The 20,212-nt window shown below is 47.0% G+C and overlaps 1 protein-coding gene across 1 annotated transcript; it reads left to right on the top strand.

Annotated features, from left to right (window-relative positions):
* The first annotated feature begins 392 nt into the window (after positions 1 to 392).
* Positions 393 to 19,974, top strand: Erbb3 (erb-b2 receptor tyrosine kinase 3). Its single transcript, XM_078053328.1, has 28 exons — positions 393 to 655; positions 4,276 to 4,427; positions 5,196 to 5,382; positions 6,057 to 6,182; positions 6,812 to 6,877; positions 7,022 to 7,140; positions 7,246 to 7,387; positions 7,787 to 7,900; positions 7,996 to 8,116; positions 10,555 to 10,628; positions 10,804 to 10,894; positions 11,134 to 11,339; positions 11,547 to 11,679; positions 12,071 to 12,161; positions 12,380 to 12,534; positions 12,897 to 12,950; positions 13,186 to 13,321; positions 14,292 to 14,411; positions 14,678 to 14,776; positions 14,981 to 15,166; positions 15,329 to 15,484; positions 15,730 to 15,805; positions 15,979 to 16,125; positions 16,225 to 16,322; positions 16,414 to 16,602; positions 16,748 to 16,819; positions 17,018 to 17,324; positions 17,502 to 19,974. Exons 1-28 carry the CDS (start codon positions 574 to 576, stop codon positions 18,026 to 18,028), a joined length of 4,026 nt encoding a protein of 1,341 aa, XP_077909454.1. The 5' UTR covers positions 393 to 573; the 3' UTR covers positions 18,029 to 19,974.
* The last annotated feature ends 238 nt before the right edge of the window (positions 19,975 to 20,212 follow it).

Genomic DNA, 20,212 nt, shown 5'->3' with positions numbered 1-20,212 from the left:
CACACAGAGAAATATTCACATTCAGAGAAAATCCCTCAAGTGACCCAACCGGCTAGGGGAGTTGAGTGATTTGGATAAGGGGCGAGGCCAACTTTCAGGGGGCCGGGCTTTAGAGCTCTCTCCCCAACCGCATTCAAAACCTTCCCCGAATTGGGGGCTTTTCCAATTTCGATCTTCCCTTAGCCCAGCTCCTAAAGAAATGTTAGAGTGACACTCGGTTCGATCTGCTTGGCCGCGCTGCGGGTCGGTGGGGCGCGGGTGGCACGCTCTGGGCCGGCTGTCGGAGACTGCAGCAATCCCTACTCCAGCCTCGCACGGGAGGGGGCGCGGCCGTGACTCACCCCCTTCCCTCTACGTTCCCTCCCTCCCTCCCTCTCTCCCAGACTTACACCCTCCCCTGCCATCCCGCTCCGGACTTCGGCTCCGGCTCCGATTGCAGTTTGCAACCTCCGCCGCCACCGCCGCCGCCGCCACCAATTCGCTGGCGGCTCAGGTGGCTGTCGCTTCGATGTCCTAGTCCAGGGGCCCCCCGGGCCGGACTCGGCTGGGCCCTCTTCGCTCTCCACTGGAGTCATGAAGGCAAATCGGGCTCTGCAGGTGCTGGGTTTCGTTCTCAGCCTGGCCCGGGGCTCCGAGGTGGGCAACTCGCAGGCAGGTAAGTGGCGTGGGTGCACCAACTGGCTGGAATCTGGGAGCCGGACTGAATGCGTGCAGACCCTGAGGGCAGGGGCGAAGGCAAAGGAGTGCCAGGCTGGGGCTGCGACCCTGAGTCTGCTGCGACCACCTGGGAAGGGTCGGTTAGGCTTGGGTTCTCGGCGTGGTGCGGACAGAGACTGCATTCCTGGACGGCTCACCCCTTCTTCTTCAGGGCGTCGCAGATTCTCTAATTGGTCTCCTCTGGTAAGATTGATGTTGAAACAGTATTTCACACTTCTGAGGGGCTTTGCAGGGAGAAGAACAGGATTCTCCTTTCTGTAAACATGGGAGCTGTTATGGGTACGGTGGGCGGTGGGCCCCAGCTTGATTTCTGGCACCCCTGGCTCTCACCCCACCCTGGGTTTCGGCAACCCCCAGTTTCGTTGTTTTGCCCACAGGGCGGAGCTGTGGGAGGATTGGAGGGGGTTGTTGTTTTCTGGTGTTGGAAAAACAGAAATGGCACCTCCTCTTCCGTGAGTGGGCCTGCCCTGGGGAGTACTGAGATTAACAACAGGGCCAAGTCCAGGTGACACCAGGGTGAGAGGCCCAACAGAGGCTGGCTGCCTGTTATCCTCAACATAAAGCTGGCTAGACCCCAACTTGACCAACCTCTCTTTGTCAACACTTAGTCAATTCAACTAATATTTATTGAGCATCTACTATATACAGGGCCAGGTAGGGAAAATGTTGTAGGGGAAATGACATACAGACTTTATTTCTGTTTACTTTTTCTCTTCCTTGAGGACCAAGTGGGTACTTTGCCTACCTTCTGAACCTTCTGTCCTGGAAAGTCATTCCTAGGCCTATCTCCTACCCCTCTCTCATTCTGTTTATTATCTAACTCCAGAGTCCTGGGTTACTCATCTCTATTCCTCTTCCCGGTCCATGCCATCTGAGCCCAACCATGTGAGGGTCTCTGGGACTATGGACACCTGAAGAGTTGTGGGATTAGAGTCTTGTTAGTCTTCCCCCTCCCCCCAGATCTCTGCTTGGGGTTTGGCACAGCTAGGGCCCCTTCCCCAGGGTGGGAGTGGGAGAAACCACCTGTGCTTCCCCCACAGTTGCTGGGCCTAAATTTAGCCCCTGGGATCTTGAGATGTGAACACTCCCAGCTGGTGGAGGGAGGTGGTCTGGGGACTGGAGTGGGAGGGGCCAGTGAATGACTATCACTGTCTCATCCAGACCCCTGGAATCTTTAACCCCAAACCCAGGAGTCCCAGATTCTAGCTACCCTCCGTGAGAGAGGCAGGAGGTAGACATGGTTGAGTCTTTACCCTTTATCTGGATCCTGTAGCCTCTGGGCATCCGGCCCTGTCTCAGGCCTTCTATAGCCCCTTTGTCCCTACTGTGATGGGGGTGGGGGACATCAGAGGGGAGGCCTCTGGTTGAGGGGGGGCTGGACATTCTTGTCTCCCACCCCCAATGTTTTCTACTAAAGGAGGGACACTGGCTCTCCTATGCTTTCCTGGTTCCCGGGTACAGCAGGGGTTTTTATAATTCCCTTCCTCCTGCCCTACTCCCCACGTTGCCTGGTTCCTCCCCAGAGTTGTTGTTTATACTCCCTTCCTGCCCAGGCCCTTTGCCCCCTGTGTGAAACATGGACTTTACCCTCAGGGTGTCAGACAACTGGGACTATAGAACTATTGCCTTCCACGCGCAGACTTTGCACAGACATAAAGTCTGCATCCGTGCTGTGGGCAGGTGGGATGGACGCTACCACCTGCAATACTTCCTGATAAGGATCCTAGGGACAGACCAATGTCGATTTCTGGGCCAGCTGTGTTCACGTGTGTGTGTTTGTTGTGCGTGCACCTATGCACACATTACTTCCCTGTGAAGAAATCTTGGCTTCTCCCTTATCTGGGAAGAAGGGTTGGCAACTTAACTTAGAAAAGGGGGTGTCCTTCCCGAAGGGGGTTGGGGTTCCAGAAATGACTAACCTTCCTTGTCTCTTTCAATTCAGTCCAAGGACCCTAGAGTTCCCAGACTCCTCTGGAGAACTCCCTGCCTGTTTACCCCTCTTGGCTGAGACTAGCCCACCCCTTCCCTTCAAGGGGAGTGATAGGAAGAGGAACCCTCAAAGATCAAGTGGTCAGACCAGGGGTGTATCTAGCAGGAGGGGTTGGAGCCTCTCAAACTCCCTCTCCTCTGTTTTGTACTCTTGCCTCCCACTGGGCTGCTACTGCCTTAGGGAAGGGTGGCTGGAACAGGTGGTATCTATTCCCCTACTCTCCACCCTCCACACTGGCCTTTCACTGAGCCAGAGAAAAGAGACAGGTATATATAAGGCTTCAGGGTCCAAGATTTCCCTTCACCCATTGTCTTTCATATTTACAAAGGAAAGTGAAAACCCCAGGCTGCCTGCTAGGTGCTTGCACCCTTGTCTAGGCTGCCTCCACTGTGTGGAGAGGAGTGCCACGTTGTAAGTCAGCTTAATGAAGCTCTTCTGACAATGAAATTGGTAGAAGGCTTGGGAGTGTGTGTGTGGCGGTATCTTCTGCTGTTTCCCTCCCTTCTTATTTAGGGCTGGAAAGGGATGCTGAGTGAGTGGAGTATATTGGGATAGAGGAAGGGAGTGAGAAGGGAAGCCAGAGTTTAGGAGGGGGGAAGCTGCCAGCTTCTTATCTTCCAGCTTTAAAGACAAAGCTGCCATTGACCCCACCACCATCACCAGCAGAGCTCCCCCCTATAGTGAGGTCACTTGTCTGAGACCAAAGCTCCAGGGTGGAGGGGTATGTGTGAAGGGGGGTGCCGGCATCTGGGACAGGGTGGGGCAGCCCCCTCCTCCTGGATAGAATTGCTTCATTGTGGGCTGAACTGTGGCCCCGGGCACTGCCCCCACCTCTGCCCCCATCCCACCCTCAGTAGACACAATAGGGGCTGTGTGCTAACCCCAAAGAGATATTTATTCCAGGACCTAGAGAGAGGCAGGACAGGGGTAGAAAAGTCAGTGGCCTGGTTGAGGGGGAGAGGAGGGTAATCAAAGTTGTGATCCTTGCCTAACTTCTCCCTCCAGGAGGGGAACAGTCCCTAATGTCTTCCTTCTGGATTAACCCTTTTGTACCCAAAGTAGAACCTGAAAAAGACTTCCAGAGGGCCCTGGTGGAAAAAGAAAATCTTGTCAACTTTTCATTCAGGGGATGGTGAGGGCATTCTGAAAATGGAGTAGACTCTTAGGCCATGATTGGCACCTCTATCTGTCCCTAGTAGGAAGAGTCAGCGCCAGCTGCCTTTTGATCCTTCTTTAATATTACTAGAAGAAGGCAACCAAGGGAGTGTTGTTGGGGGATGGCAGATGGGACTGAAAACTTTGTATCCAGCCCTCTGCCACTTTTCCTGTGTTTTGTTTTGTTTTTTTTTTTTTTTTTTTTTTTAAAGAGAGAGTGAGAGAGAGAGGGGGACAGAGAGAGAGAGAGAGAGAATTTTAACATTTATTTATTTTTTCTTAGTTCTCGGCGGACACAACATCTTTGTTGGTATGTGGTGCTGCTGAGGATCGAACCCGGGCCCCACGCATGCTAGGCGAGCGCCCTACCGCTTGAGCCACATCCCCAGCCCCTTTTCCTGTGTTTTGAATAGTGTGTCCCGGGACCCTGAATGGGCTGAGTGTGACTGGTGATGCTGAGAACCAATACCAGACACTACACAATCAATATGAGCGATGTGAAGTGGTGATGGGGAACCTTGAGATTGTGCTCACAGGACACAATGCTGACCTCAGCTTCTTACAGGTGAGAGTGTCTGATCCCTTCTTCAACCTGTTCTCCTTTATTCTGTACAAAGGAGACTCCTTCCCTCCTTTAGGACCACCCTTTGCTGAGTTTAGCATTCTTAAGACTCAGAGGTAAGTCCTAAGATTCAAAGCTGTGTAATTTTGGAGACAGTGGCTGGAATCTGGGACCTCTGATCTGAAGGCTGTAGTCAAGGATGTGTAGGTACTGGCCATTAGGTGGGGACGGGGGCAGATGGTGATACAAAGTAATTAGGGACTAATACGGGGAGACACCTAAGGACCTGAGGACCCAGAGGCACTTGGAGAGATGGGGAAGGGACTAAGCCAGGACCCTTCTCCCTGGTATGAGGAGGTCTGAAAAAAATAGGTAGCAAACTTGAATTCCTCAATTATTTCTGCTGCCTTTTTCACTAACCAAAGTGACACAGTAATGTGACATAGCTTACCCCCTACTCCAGAACGGGAATTCAAAGAGGTCAGGCACAATGGCACATGCTGTAATCCCAGCTACTCATGTGGCTGAGGCAGGACAACCACTTAAGCCTTGGAGGCCAACCTGGGCAATGAGTTAAGGATGCCAGAGTGGGGGTGGGGGTGTGGCTCAGAGATAGAGTGCTTGCCTAACATGTGTGATGCCCTGTGTTATATCCCTAGCACTGAAACAAAAAAGAAGAGTTAGGGAATCCTTAATTCCTTAAGGAGGGAAAGGGGACTAAGATCTTTTGCTCCATTGTCTCTCTCATTGACATAATCTGCCCCCTCACAGTGGATCCGAGAAGTGACAGGCTATGTCCTTGTGGCCATGAATGAATTTTCTACTCTACCACTGCCCAACCTTCGAGTGGTGAGAGGGACCCAGGTCTATGATGGGAAGTTTGCCATCTTTGTCATGTTGAACTACAACACCAACTCTAGCCACGCTCTGCGCCAGCTCCGTTTCACTCAGCTCACCGGTCAGTTCCTAAAGATTCCTTCTGGCCTTGCCCTCAGCCATCCTGCTGGCAGATATCTCCTTGATGATGACCCAAGACTCCTCACTCTAAGTGCTCTTTCTAAGGTGCTCAACACCTTGACCAGTATGGTCTAAAGACTCTCCACTCATTAAGTAGAGGACCCAATAGGAAGCTCAGGGCATCTGTTCAGGAGAGTGGGTCCTTATGTCATGGTGGGGCTGGAGTTGGAGCTGGGTTTATTACCCATGCCTCTTGTTGCAAAGTACAGTGTACCTTGATATCCCTCCTTCCCTGGAATCCTACCTTCATTCCCTCTCCAATCCCCACAAGATGGAGGACTGTAGGGATTAAATACCATCAGGCAACCTTCTACTCTCCCTGTCCCAGTCAGTTGGAAAACACTCAGGTAGGCCCGGGGGGAGGGGGCATTGAGTCAGAGATGTCCTTTCTTTTCCTTCCCCTCCTCCACTGGCTAAACCGGATCTGGACAGGTGTCTGAAGTGGCGGGAGTTTCTTTGGCCTGACTCCTCCTCTTTCCTGCAGTGAAGGATCTGATTGGACTGTCTGCCGTGTTTCCCCTGCTCCCCGGTCCCTGGTGTCCTTTTGGACTTGTCGGGAGGTAGGGAAAAGGAATGCTGTATTTCTTAGCTTGTCACTTCTTTTCCCTACCTCAGAGATTCTGTCAGGGGGCGTTTATATTGAGAAGAATGATAAGCTTTGCCACATGGACACAATTGACTGGAGGGACATCGTGAGAGACCGAGATGCTGAGATAGTGGTGAAGGACAATGGCAGAAACTGTGAGTGGCTATGATCAAGGCTATGATCCTGTCCCACCAAATCAGTGACTCCTTTCCCATGTTCATTACATCCCTAGTCTGAACCTGCCCCTCCACTGAACAGTCACCTCAAGCCCTAGGCCCAAAAGCCTGTCAGAAGATACTAGGTCAGTCTCCTGGAATCCAAACCACAGAAGCAGTGTATTAGGAAAGGGGGCCAAAATCTCCGGGTACTAATTAGGGAAGCCAGGCCTTTGCACTGCACATCCATTACTCTTTCTGCTCTGAGATCTCCCTGCCTGCACTGACCAGAATCTAGTACTCCCTGTTCATTCACAGGGACAATTTCTGCTGGGTTCAGTTTGCCCAGAAAGAACTGAGTTCCTGGGTTGAGGTTGGGGCAGAGCTTGGCATTTGCCCCAGTCCCTCCCATTCAGCTGCCCAGTGGGCGGTGTGGAGGCGGGGGCTCCACCCCTTGTTGACAGGTTCACTTGAGCCCAGCCCTGCTCTCCAAGGGCGGGGAGGGACACTGCCCTGACTTTTGCTTCCCAGGATTGAGGTGCCTGTGTGCTGACATCATACCCTGTTGATTCAAGTAAGCAAGCCTATCTTAGACCCAATAGCCCCTGTGTTCTCTTCCTTCCCATCAGGTCTCCCCTGTCATGAGGTCTGCAAAGGGCGATGTTGGGGTCCTGGACCAGAAGACTGCCAGACATGTGGGTTTGAATTTCCCTCTAAAAACTTCAAGTTTCATATTCTTGCCTACCCAAGCCTGTGTCAGTCTGAGGGTAGGAATGGACTAATGGGTTCAGAATTCAATCCAAAGAGTCCTGACAGCCATGCTTTCTCTTCTTCCATAGTAACCAAGACCATCTGTGCCCCTCAATGTAATGGCCACTGCTTTGGGCCCAACCCCAACCAGTGCTGTCATGATGAGTGTGCAGGGGGCTGCTCAGGCCCTCAGGACACTGACTGCTTTGTATGTATTCACTCTATGTGCCTGGGTTCTGAAATGGGGATGTGGGTTTGGGGGAGGAAATAGGGTACTGCGTATGTGCTACAAATTTTCAATCTGTGTTCTTAGGCCTGCCGACACTTCAATGACAGTGGAGCCTGTGTGCCCCGGTGCCCACAGCCCCTTGTGTACAACAAGCTAACTTTCCAGCTGGAACCCAATCCTCACACCAAGTACCAGTATGGAGGAGTTTGTGTAGCCAGTTGTCCCCGTAAGTGACAGGAAGGAACAAGGATAGTGGATGCAGGTTTTCAGACATACTTTTGAGAGTCAAAATGGATTGAGTTAGGTGACAAATAGGAGACCTAGACAGTAAATGGTTGTGATCACTAACTTCCCTCATGAGTGACCTCTGTGTCCTATCCTAACAACTATGGCCTTTAGCAGCAACAAAGAGCAGACTTCATTGTTCCATCTGCATGACCTCCAGCTATGGCCCTTAGGAGCTGCATAGAGCAAAAGGACTTTCTAATCTATAGGATAGCACTTAAGTAACCTAAAATGGGGCAAATTTAGTGCAGAGCAAGAGGGAGCAAGGACTCAGAAGAGGCATTCCATTGGTATGTTGGCAGTATTCCCCTCTCATCTCTAATGGTGCCTTCTTCTCTAGATAACTTTGTGGTGGATCAGACCTCCTGTGTCAGAGCATGTCCTCCTGACAAGATGGAAGTAGATAAAAATGGGCTGAAGATATGTGAGCCTTGTGGTGGGCTATGCCCTAAGGGTGAGTAGGAGATGGTAAGAAATTATGACGAGACATCCTTTTCTCTGAGACTAGTCAGGCCACCTCCCTTCACTGAGCTTCTTTTGTATTTGCAGCCTGTGAGGGGACAGGCTCTGGGAGCCGCTACCAGACTGTGGACTCCAGCAACATCGATGGGTTTGTGAATTGCACCAAGATCCTGGGCAACTTGGACTTTCTTATCACTGGCCTCAATGGGTTAGTAGAGATTGTGCCTTCTCTCCCCAGGTCCTACCCCAACCACCCACACAGTTCATTTAATCAGCCTAAACCTTCCCTATGTAGAGCTGACCAGGAATGTAAGTCATAAAACCTTAGCAGTAGAAAAGGAACTGAGAGAATGCTGAACTCAACCTCCTATCCTGAGCTTGAATCCCCTCAGGGACATCCTTTAGCAATCCAGTGTCACTCTGAGGACTGATGCTGTACAGGGACAGTGTCTAAAAGTTTGTCTTTCAATTTCAGATAGAAATATGCTGTTCTTGGGTTGGGGATGTGGCTCAAGGGGTAGCGCTTTCGCCTGGCATGCGTGGGGCACTGGGTTCGATCCTTAGCACCATATAAAAATAAAATAAAGATGTCGTGTCCACTGGGGGGGGGGGAGAAATATGCTGTTCTAGCTCTTTTCTCTAGTTCTCCTCCTTGAAACAACAAAGGTCAAAGGGACTTTCTGATCCATAGGTTAGCACTTAAACTGTGTATGTAGGAATGGGGTGGGGAAGACTATAGCCACCTGCTGTTTTCACTTTTTACTTGCACATAATTTTAGATCTACACTGCAGTTGCAAGAATGATATATTTTCTATACGCTCTTTACTCACATTACCCGAATGTTAACATATCACACATGATTTTATCATTCCTCTCTACTCATACACACATACTACTCAGAGTATTGTGTTTCTGAACCACTGGATGGTGAAGCTTCAGTCATGTGCTCCCCTACCTCTGTTGTATTTCAGTGTGTATTCTTTGAAAACAATAACATTTTTTTTCTTTTGGTACTAGGGATTGAGCCCAGGGCCTTGCACCTGCTAAGTATTTGTTCTACCATTGAGTTACACACCCCCAAGAACATTTTTTATCTAACCAAAGTGTAGTTGTATGTAAATTAAAAAAATTAATATTGAGGCTGGGTGCTGTGGTGCATGCCTGTAATCCCAAAAGTACAGACTGAAGCAGGGGGATCACAAATTTGAGACCAGCCTTGGCAATTTAGTGAGACCCTGTCTCCCCCTCAAAATTAAAAGGCCTGGGGAGTAGCTCAGTGTTAGAGTGTCCCTGAGGTCAAACCCCAGTACCACAACTCCCCAAGAAAAACCCAAAATAAACAAAAAACATTGTAATCAAATATTATCTAGTTTATAGACCTTTCTCAGAATTCACTAATTGTTCTACTAATGTCCTACATTCAGTTACTATGTCTCTTTAATCTCCTTTAATCTATAATAGTTCCTCAGCTTTTGCTTATCTTTCATGACATTGACATTGTTGATGAGTACAGGTCAGGTAACTAGTATAATATTTTTCAATTTGGATTTGTTGATGTATCCTAATTCTTTTTTTTTTTCCTTCTTTCTTTTTTTGGTGGCATGGATCTAATTATTCTGGGCCTCACACATGCTAGACAAGGGTTCTATCATTGAGCTATATATCCCTAGCCAAATTAGGTATTTTTGATAGCTGTATCTCAGATGTTGTATTTGTGGTACATCATATCAAGGATACAAGGGATGTTGTTGATTTGTTCCATTGCTGATGATAATCTTCCTAACTTGGATAAGGAGATATCTAATAGTTTTTTTCCACTATAATTACTATTATGCCCCTTTGAAATTAATATATTAAGAGACATTTGCTTGAATCATTTATTATGCCTAAGGTTGATAAATTAATTCTCTTATTCCTTCTGCATTTATTCGTTGGCATTCTAGAATTAGGAAGAGTCTCTCCTTCCTATTTATTTATTTATTTATTTAATGGTGCTAGGTATTGAACCCAGACCCTTGTGCCTGCTAGGCAAGTGCTCCAGCTACACTCCCAACCCTGATTTATTTTATCAGTGTGGATACTTAATATTCAATGGTTTATGAACCTTTACAGTCATTATTTATTTTATTGTTCCGGTGTCCCTTCCTTTGGCCATTGGGAACCCTTTCAAGCTGGTTCCCGTGCTCTTTGCATGGGTATCCTGCCTTCTTTGAGCACTTCCTTTCTTTTCCAGCACAAGGTGCTGTAGGCTCAGGTTATATTTTCCCTGCTGAAATCTTTTCTTCAAAGAGCCCTGTTTTATTTGGGTAGAAAATGGCTTTTAGAAATCAAGTTCAATTGGGTTAGGGGTGAGTTCAGTGGTAGAGCACTTGCCTAGTAAGTGTACTCCTTACTACCGAGTTATATCTCCACCTTTTTTTTTTCTTTTTTTTAAAGAGAGAGTGAGAGAGGAGAGAGAGAGAGAGAGAGAAATTTTTTTTAATATTTATTTTTTAGTTCTCGGCACACACAACATCTTTGTTGGTATGTGGTGCTGAGGATCGAACCCGGGCCACACGCATGCCAGGCAAGCGCGCTACTGCCTGAGCCACATCCCGGGCCCCTATATCTCCACCTTATTGACCAATTTTTACTGTTCTCCCCAGAGATCCCTGGCACAAGATCCCTGCACTGGACCCTGAGAAGCTCAATGTCTTCCGGACAGTACGAGAGATCACAGGTGAGTGGGAGAAGAAGCTGCCTTCTCTTGGAGGAATACATTAACCATTGGCAAAAACTGCTGTATATCTGCTTGAGAAAATCATGTCCCAAGGAATAGGCGAGGGGCCAGAAGAACCTGCAAAAGAGGAAGGGGAGATGGCTCCTTGCTCAAATGCGTTTCTTTAATCCCTCAGGTTACCTGAACATCCAGTCTTGGCCTCCTCACATGCATAACTTCAGTGTTTTTTCCAACCTGACAACCATTGGAGGCAGAAGCCTTTACAAGTGAGTAAGGGGTTTGGAGGTGGTAGCAGCTCCAGACAGTTGAGTAATCTTTTTAAAAATATACAGTAACATCTCATGCAGCAGGCCCAAAGCTTCTTCAAATTTTATGGGGAAAGGGGAAAAAGGAAAAGGAGGGTGATTTCCTTTGTCTAACCCAGAACAGATTTGTTGAATGAAAAGTGAATCTTCTTAATTTTCCATTTGTAGTCTGCCCTCTCATCCTGTCTCCTTATTCTCAGCCGGGGCTTCTCATTATTGATTATGAAGAACTTGAATGTCACATCTCTGGGCCTGCGATCCCTAAAGGAAATTAGTGCTGGGCGTATCTACATAAGTGCCAATCGGCAGCTCTGCTACCACCACTCTCTGAACTGGACCAGGCTGCTTCGGGGGCCTGCAGAAGAAAGACTAGACATCAAGCATAATCGGCCCCGCAGAGACTGTGGTGAGGGAAAAGGCCCAGTGGGTGGTGAGAATAAGGAGTCAGGAAGGCAAGGGTGTAAGGACTATTCTGTCCCAGATGTGGGAGTAGTGTTGGGGGATGGAACCAAAGAGAAGGGGAGTGTTAGGCTAGAAATAATGAGGAAGGATTCAGGAGAGGGCTTTCCAGAAGTCCTCAGACTCCTCTCCTAATTTATCCCTTCTTTTCCAGTGGCAGAGGGCAAAGTGTGTGACCCACTGTGCTCCGCTGGAGGATGCTGGGGCCCAGGCCCTGGTCAGTGCTTATCCTGTCGAAACTACAGCCGAGGGGGTGTCTGTGTGACCCACTGCAACTTTCTAAATGGGTACAGTGAGGGGAGGCAGTCAAGAAGGGATGGGGTGTGCTGGGCACTATGGTATATGCCTATAATCCCTATGACTTGGGAAGCTGAGACAGGCAGTTTGCAAGTTCAAAGCCAGCCTCAGCCACTTAGGCCCTAAGCAATTCAGTGACACCCTGTCTCAAAATGAAAAATAAAAAGGGATGGGAATGTGGGCACTGGGCACTTACCCACTGGATGGTTCAATCCTCTATACACCCCCTGCAAAAAAAAGGGGTTGGGTAGGCCTGGGATGTAGCTGTCCAGGTGGCACCTGACAGTCTTGGTGGGAATGAGGTAGGAGATCCTCATTCAGGATCAGGGAATTAAATTCAGGACTTGGAAGTGACCCCTCTTCCTTTATCCCTCACTGCAGGGAGCCTCGTGAGTTTGCCCAGGAGGCTGAATGCTTCTCCTGCCACCCGGAATGCCAACCCATGGAGGGCATTGCCACATGCAATGGCTCGGTATAGTATCTCTAAGGGAGACAGGGAAGGGCAAGACTTAGAGTGTCCAAGGAATGATATGTTCAAATTCCCATCATAGCATAAAGAGACCAGACAATGATAGAGTATGTGGAGGATCCTGTAAATACATCTGAATGGCTGGGTTGGTTCTTGTTAGGAGGTATGGAATTAACATTAGGATCCCATTCTAGGATCCTGACCTTCTCTCTTCTACCCAGGGCTCTGATGCTTGTGCCCAGTGTGCCCATTTTCGAGATGGGCCCCACTGTGTGAGCAGCTGCCCTCATGGAGTCCTAGGTGCTAAGGGCCCCATCTACAAGTACCCGGATGTTCAGAATGAATGTCGGCCCTGCCATGAGAACTGCACCCAGGGGTCAGTGATGGGATGATAAAAAGAGGGGGTCAGGGAAAAAGGTAGAAGCACAGATCTAGGGTAAGTGGAATAGGAGTAAGACAGGGACTGTGATTTAAGAATTACTCCCAGCTCTGTAGTAATGGATTGGAGGAAGAAGGCAAACTCAGTTTTAGGAACCTGGAATAACCTCAGATCTGGGTCATTTAAGGGAGGATTGGAGAGGGCTGGTAAGCTGAAGATGGAGACTGAGTCTTGGGATAGACTTTGGAGCCCAGGATGGGATCCATAGTAGGTTCTGAAATAAGCTTTTGATGTTAAGCTGTTGGATTTAAGTCTCTGTTGTCCAAGTGCCTATCTAAGAGGGTGATTTTCTTCTCTAGGTGTAAGGGACCAGAGCTAAAAGATTGTTTAGGCCAAACACTGGTGCTGATCAGGTAAGATGGGCTTGGAGATTTTGGAAGCTGGTGTAATTGGGAGAGAAACTAGGGAGAGAGGGTGGTTAACTTGAGTTGGGGAGAGCCAAGATTTAGGTTAACCCCTTCATTGCTCAAGAATATATGTATATATAAATGTTAACTTGCTCCAGATTTGCACTATACCTTTAACACAAATATAGATGACGTTTGTGAGGGAGATGTAAATACACCTAGATTTCTTTGTATTCCATAGCAAAACCCATCTGGCAATGGCTTTGACAGTAGGTTTGGCAGTGATTTTCCTGATTCTGGGCGGCACTTTTCTGTATTGGCGTGGGCGCCGGATTCAGAATAAAAGGGCTATGAGACGCTATTTGGAACGGGGTGAGGTGAGTATTTAGCTTAATTTTGAGAGGTATCCAGGGATAAATGATGGGATGAGGCTTTCCTCATCTTTCTCTGGAGATTTAATCCCTTTCTTCAAGGAAATAGTATAGTCCACTAGAAAGAACACTGGGAATTGGGAGGCTTACATTATATTTCTGATTTTGCCATTAATTTGCCATATGAGGAGCTGGGTACAGTGGTGCATGACTGTAATCCCAACTACTTAGGAAGTTGAGATAGAGGCTTCTAAAGTTCAAGATTATCCCAGGCAACCTAGCAAGACCCTGGCTCAAAATAAAAAAGGGTTGGGGCTATAGCTCAGTGGCAGAACATCCCTGGGTTCAATCCCCAGTACTATACACACTCACAGAAAGATAATATTTTGCTATGTGACTTTGAAGAAGTTATGTGCCTTCTCTGTGCCTCAGTTTAAGAATCTATACAGAGAAATTAACATTCTTCTTTCTAGGATGGGGTGAAAGGGGATAATGTTTGTGAAAGTGCTTTCCAAAGCCAGAACATTGTGTAAAAGACCCTTAAGGTGATAGTATGACTAAGTTTCCTCAGCCCCCTCCTACTATTCTCTCAAAGGGGAAACCCAAACTGCTTGACTCCTGATTTAAAAAGCAAAAATGGGCTGGGATTGTGGCTCAGCAGTAAAATGCTCATCTAGCATGTGCGAGGCCCTGGGTTTGATCTTCAGCGCCACATATAAATAAATAAAATAAAGGTATTGTGTCCAACTACAACTAAAAAATAAATATTAAAAAAAAAGCACAAAAAACTTCCTCAGTTCTCAGGGCCTATTATTCCTCAATCTGCCTATGATGTTTCCCAGGACTAATGACTATTCCTCTTCCTGCCCTTAGTTCATTGGGTTCTGCTGCCTTTGGTATCCATCTATGGGGAGCAGGTAGGAGAGGGACATGAGACTGGGCTTTCCTGAGAACCTCCTTCCCATCCACTCCTCAGAGTATAGAGCCTCTGGATCCCAGTGAGAAAGCTAACAAAGTCTTCGCCAGAATCTTCAAAGAGACAGAGCTGAGGAAGCTTAAAGTACTGGGTTCAGGCGTCTTTGGAACAGTGCACAAAGTGAGTGACCTACAGAAGTATGGGGGGATGGAAAAAGGATCTAGGGCAGAGGGAAGAAAGATTTTGGCAAAGGACTTCCTTGCCTGGTGTGGTGGCAAGTGAGACCCTGTCTCAAAATAAAAAATAAAAAGGGCTGGGAATGTAGCTCAGTGGTACAGCACACCTGAGTTCAATCCCCAGTACTACCAAAGTGGAAAAAAAAATTCTGGAAAAGGACTGACCTGGGGAAAATGACCCTCCTTTGACTCCCACCCTTAACTTTCCAGGGAATATGGATCCCCGAAGGTGAATCAATCAAGATTCCAGTTTGCATTAAAGTCATTGAGGACAAGAGTGGACGACAAAGTTTCCAAGATGTAACAGATGTAAGTGAAGGAAGGGGATTCTGTATGCCACTAGGAGAGAGGACAATATTACATATGGTCATATAGAATCAGAGTCCTGTGTTAGCAGATACCATGTTAACTGTGCTACAATATTTGGCTTTGGGGGAAATCATGGTCTGGGTGTGTGTGTTGAGTATACATGAACCTGTTGTTCCCTGGATAAACACCTCTTGTATTTTGTAGCATATGCTGGCCATTGGCAGCCTAGACCATGCACACATTGTTCGGTTGCTGGGACTATGCCCAGGGTCATCTCTGCAACTTGTCACTCAGTACTTGCCTCTGGGTTCCCTACTGGATCATGTGAGACAACACCGGGGGGCACTGGGGCCACAGCTGCTACTCAACTGGGGAGTACAAATTGCCAAGGTGAGAGGGGCATGGAGTATTTCTATAATAACTGCCAGGCTGGAGGCAGTCAGGAAGGGTCGGGAAGTCTGACGTTTTGAAGTTGTGAGAGGGCCTTCAGAGTTTAGAGGGGATTCTCAAAAACTGACTCCCCAATCCTTAGACTATTTCTTTCTCCTGCAGGGTATGTACTACCTTGAGGAACATGGTATGGTGCACAGGAACCTGGCTGCCCGAAATGTGTTACTCAAGTCACCCAGTCAGGTTCAAGTGGCAGATTTTGGTGTGGCTGACCTGCTGCCACCTGATGATAAGCAGCTCTTACACAGTGAGGCCAAGGTGAGATGACACAATGGCTGGGAAAGGAGGTGGGGTGGAGTGAAGCAAGGGGAAAGGGAGCAGTCAGTGGTCTCTTTCTGAGGTAAGCAGATACTTTATGGTGAATTCAAGGAGAGGAAACTGGAGATGCCAGAAATTTAAGTTCAGAGAGCAACAAAGAAAAAATATGATAGATAACTTGGGGCTTGGAAATGCTAAGAGATTTATGGAAATCAACTGGTGGCATCTTTATCTTTAATCCTCAGACTCCAATTAAGTGGATGGCCCTTGAGAGTATCCACTTTGGGAAATACACACACCAGAGTGACGTCTGGAGCTACGGTCAGTGCATCTGGGTGACCTCTATATAAAATCCACAACTGCCTTTTGAGTCATCTCCTCTTATAAACTATAAGCCTTTCAGATCCTTGTATCAGATCAAGTTCTGCCTTTCCTTTACATCATGCCCATGTCTACTGTTTTTGTACTGACTAGTCAATTTCTTCCTGTACCAGGTGTGACAGTTTGGGAGTTGATGACCTTTGGGGCTGAGCCCTATGCAGGGCTCCGACTGGCTGAAGTACCAGACCTGCTAGAGAAGGGGGAGCGGTTAGCACAGCCCCAGATCTGCACCATTGATGTCTACATGGTTATGGTCAAGTGTGAGTTACCTGTTGACCTCAGCCATTTCTGACTTCCCTCCCTATTCCTCTATGGCTGTATTTCCTTTTCTCATACTACCTGCTCCATCTTACCCCCAGGTTGGATGATTGATGAGAATATTCGCCCAACCTTTAAAGAACTAGCCAATGAGTTTACCAGGATGGCCCGTGATCCACCAAGGTATCTTGTCATAAAGGTGAGCAGGGACTAAGAGATATCAAGGACATTTAGAGAAAAGAGAACTTGGCTGGAACCAGGATCCACTTAACAATCACCTTCCCCTATAGAGAGAGAGTGGGCCTGGAATACCACCTGGGGCGGAGCCCCCTGCTTTGTCAAACAAGGAACTGGAGGAAGTAGAGTTGGAGCCAGAACTTGACCTAGACCTAGACTTGGAGGCAGAGGAGGACAGCCTGGCAACCACACTGGGCTCTGCCCTCAGCCTACCAGTTGGAACACTTAGTCGGCCACGTGGGGTAAGACACCTTCTAATTGCCCAAGATACTGTGTGCCCTGAGCCCTCATTAACCACAAAGATACCAGATTAACTAATCAAAGGATCCTATGGTAAAAATAGATTTCTCTCTTCATTTTAACCTTTCATTACTTTTTTCATTCTAGAGCCAGAGCCTTTTAAGTCCATCATCTGGATACATGCCCATGAATCAGAGTAACCTTGGGGAGGCTTGCCAGGTAAGGCCTGCTGGGCAGAGTGGCAGAGTCTTAGGGATTTGATAGGGTTGATAAGGGTAATGTGGGAGACATTAGAAACCTTTAAGGTTGAATCTGTATTCTGAAAAAAAGAAGGAACTGAACATCCTAACCTTCTAAACAAACATCTCTTCTTTCCTCATCTTTGTATAAATCTCCTTATATTATTTTTCTCCTTAGGATTCTGCAGCTTGTGGGGGGAGTGATTGGTGTCCCCGTCCAGTCTCTCTGCACCCAGTGCCACGAGGACGCCTGGCATCAGAGTCATCAGAGGGCCATGTGACAGGATCTGAGGTTGAGTTCACAGAGAAGGTGTCAATGTGTAGAAGCCGGAGCCGGAGCCGGAGCCGGAGCCCACGGCCACGTGGAGATAGCGCCTACCATTCCCAGCGCCACAGCCTGCTTACTCCTGTCACCCCACTCTCCCCACCAGGGGTAGAGGAAGAAGATATCAATGGTTATGTCATGCCAGATACACACCTCAAAGGTGCCTGACTTTTCCATGGCTTTCCTCAAATCTTCCTCTAATCCTTTATCAGAGGTCCTCTTAATTCTTTTACTTCTCTGATCACATCCCTCTCTATTCATTTTTTTCTAATTTACCCTACCCATTTCTGCCCATTGCCATAAGGTTCACATTCCTATTCTTTCTTCTCAATCCTAGGTACTTCTTCCTCCCGGGAAGGCACTCTTTCTTCAGTGGGTCTCAGTTCTGTCCTGGGTACTGAAGAAGAAGATGAAGATGAGGAGTATGAATACATGAACCGGAAGAGAAGGCACAGTCCACCTTGTCCTCCTAGGCCTGGTTCCCTTGAGGAGCTGGGTTATGAGTACATGGATGTGGGATCAGACCTTAGTGCCTCGCTGGGCAGCACACAGAGTTGCCCACTCCACCCTGTGCCCATCATGCCTTCTGCTGGCACAACTCCAGATGAAGACTATGAATATATGAATCGGCGGCGTGGTGGAAGTGGTCCAGGTGGAGAATATGCAACCATGGGGGCCTGTCCAGCATCTGAACAAGGGTATGAAGAAATGAGAGCTTTCCAGGGACCTGGACACCAAACTCCTCATGTTCGTTATGCCCGCCTCAAAACTCTACGTAGCTTAGAAGCTACTGACTCCGCTTTTGATAACCCCGATTACTGGCATAGCAGGCTTTTCCCTAAGGCTAATGCCCAGAGAACATAACCTCTGCTCCCTGAGACATTCAAGGAGCATTTGATGGCAGCTAGTGCCTCTAGAGGGTACCCCTCTTCTCTGTACTCCCTCTCCCCTTTTCAGCCCTATTTCTCCAGTACTAGACAATTCCATTCAACCCTTTGGAGGCTTTTAAAGACTTTGACACAAAAATTTTGTGGTATGTACCTGGCTGTGCACTTTCTTCTCTTTCCCAACCCCAGGAAAGAAGAAGGTTTTCCTATTTTGTGTGCTTTTCCAATCCCATTCCTCAGCTTCCTCAGGGGGAACACCCTGGAGATATGAAGGATCACTCCCCTGGTCCCTTTCTCTCAGGCTCTTACTTATTTGGATTAGACTGTTATGTGTGCTTTTACTTCCCATCAGAGTATCCTAAGGAAAGGATAGGGGGAAACCTGGAAGAGGAAAGTAAATTTTTGGTTTATGACTCTTAATCCTCTGGAAAGACTGGGAAGCTTAAAATTTTGTGGAATGAAGAAACAGAAGGAGATACTACTATCAATTGAGCATTTATTATGAGCCAATCATCATGCTAAACTTTGCCTACATTATCTCACATAATCTTTTCGAATCATTACAATTTTGTAAGGTAAAGATTATCCCACTTTACTTATATAGTAGTTCCATCAGGTATTCCAGTGAAACTGGGATTAGGTAGTAGCATACCTGTAATCCAAGTAACTCAGGAGGCTGAAGCAGGAGGATCACAAGTTTGAGGCCAGCCTGGACAACTTAGTGATACCGTCTCAAACAAAATGAAAAGGTCTGGGGATATAGCTCAACAATAGAATACCTCTGGGTTCAATCCTTAGTACCAAAACCAACAACAACTTAAAACCCAGTCAATTCCTGAAAATGCAAATAGTACCAAGCCCTATAATTTAATGCCTTTTCCATCTTAACTAAGCATTTATGCATTATGGCCATAAGTTTTGCAGTTTGAAGCATGACAGCAAAACTAGTACTAATTTCCTTTCCCCCACTTTCACAATTTCAGATAGTTATGTTCTTACCATGAATCTTAGCAACCTCAGCATATTATCTTTTTTCTTTCCTTATTGAGGACTTTCATCTTTTCATTTTAAAGGAAGTCTTTTATGGGCTTCTATTTGGCATGTCTGAACTATTAGCACCACAGCTCTTGTGTTTTGGGGCTATTATTAAGTAAAATAAGGGTAAACAATCACTGTGATACTACAAAAGTCTAATGGAGGACTGCTAAGTGACAAAGGGGCAGGTAGCCTATACTGTGTGTGGATACACTGGGCAAAGGGGTGATTCACCTCTCCGGACAGCAGGATGGTATGCAATTACATCATGCAACTCAGAATGGTGTACAGTTTATATAAATTGTTTATTTTCCATTTATCATCTTCAACCTATAGTTGACTATAGATAATGAAACTGTAGAAAGAAAAACCGTAAGTGGGGACTGAGCTTTGAAGAAATTAATGAAGCAGCAGATGGAAGATTCAAAATTTTTCAGTCCCAGTGCACTCACTCTTATAAGGTGTTAAGGAATACTGTATGATGGAGCCCTTGTAAAAGGCATTGTTTTCTTGGTTTTGCACTGAATTAAACCCAACCCCAATAGCCACATCTTCATTCTACACTCAGATTTGTGCTTTCAGGAAGTGTGTATGCATGGCGCGGTGGGCTCAGAAAGAAATACAACTGGACACCTTTGTGTAGACCATAGCTCATTTGTGTTGTCAATGATCTCCACTCCTTATGAACTGATTCACAAAGGTCTCCAAGACGCACTTTTAGGAGCTATTCTGATCCAGTAATGAGAAGCTTCCAGGTGGAACATAAAGAAGTCTATCTTCAGACCTCTGTCCTCTTGGATGGGACTGGGGAAAAAATGTCTGTTGTATCAGTGAAGTTTTTTGTTTTGTTTTTATACATGTCTGAATAAAAATGCCCAAGTTTTTTCAGCTTCTTGTTTGTCAAATGAAAACTTTGTGAGATAAGAAAGCATTCCTTTTCTTTGCTCCTCAGAAGTGAATAGCTGCTTTTCTCTGTCTCCAGACAGTCCTACTCTATCCCATCCAACTTTCTCCAATACCATTTTTATTTGTATTCCTTTAAAGCAATCATAGAGGACAGTCTTTTTTTTTTTTTTAAGGGTTTTTACTAGGACTCATTACACAGGCAACAACTAGGAATAACAAA

Source organism: Ictidomys tridecemlineatus, chromosome 6 (assembly GCF_052094955.1).
Source record: "Ictidomys tridecemlineatus isolate mIctTri1 chromosome 6, mIctTri1.hap1, whole genome shotgun sequence".
Classification (NCBI taxonomy): domain Eukaryota; kingdom Metazoa; phylum Chordata; class Mammalia; order Rodentia; family Sciuridae; genus Ictidomys; species Ictidomys tridecemlineatus.
Note: the sequence above shows the minus strand (reverse complement) of the source record. Positions and strands in the feature narration are given on the sequence as shown.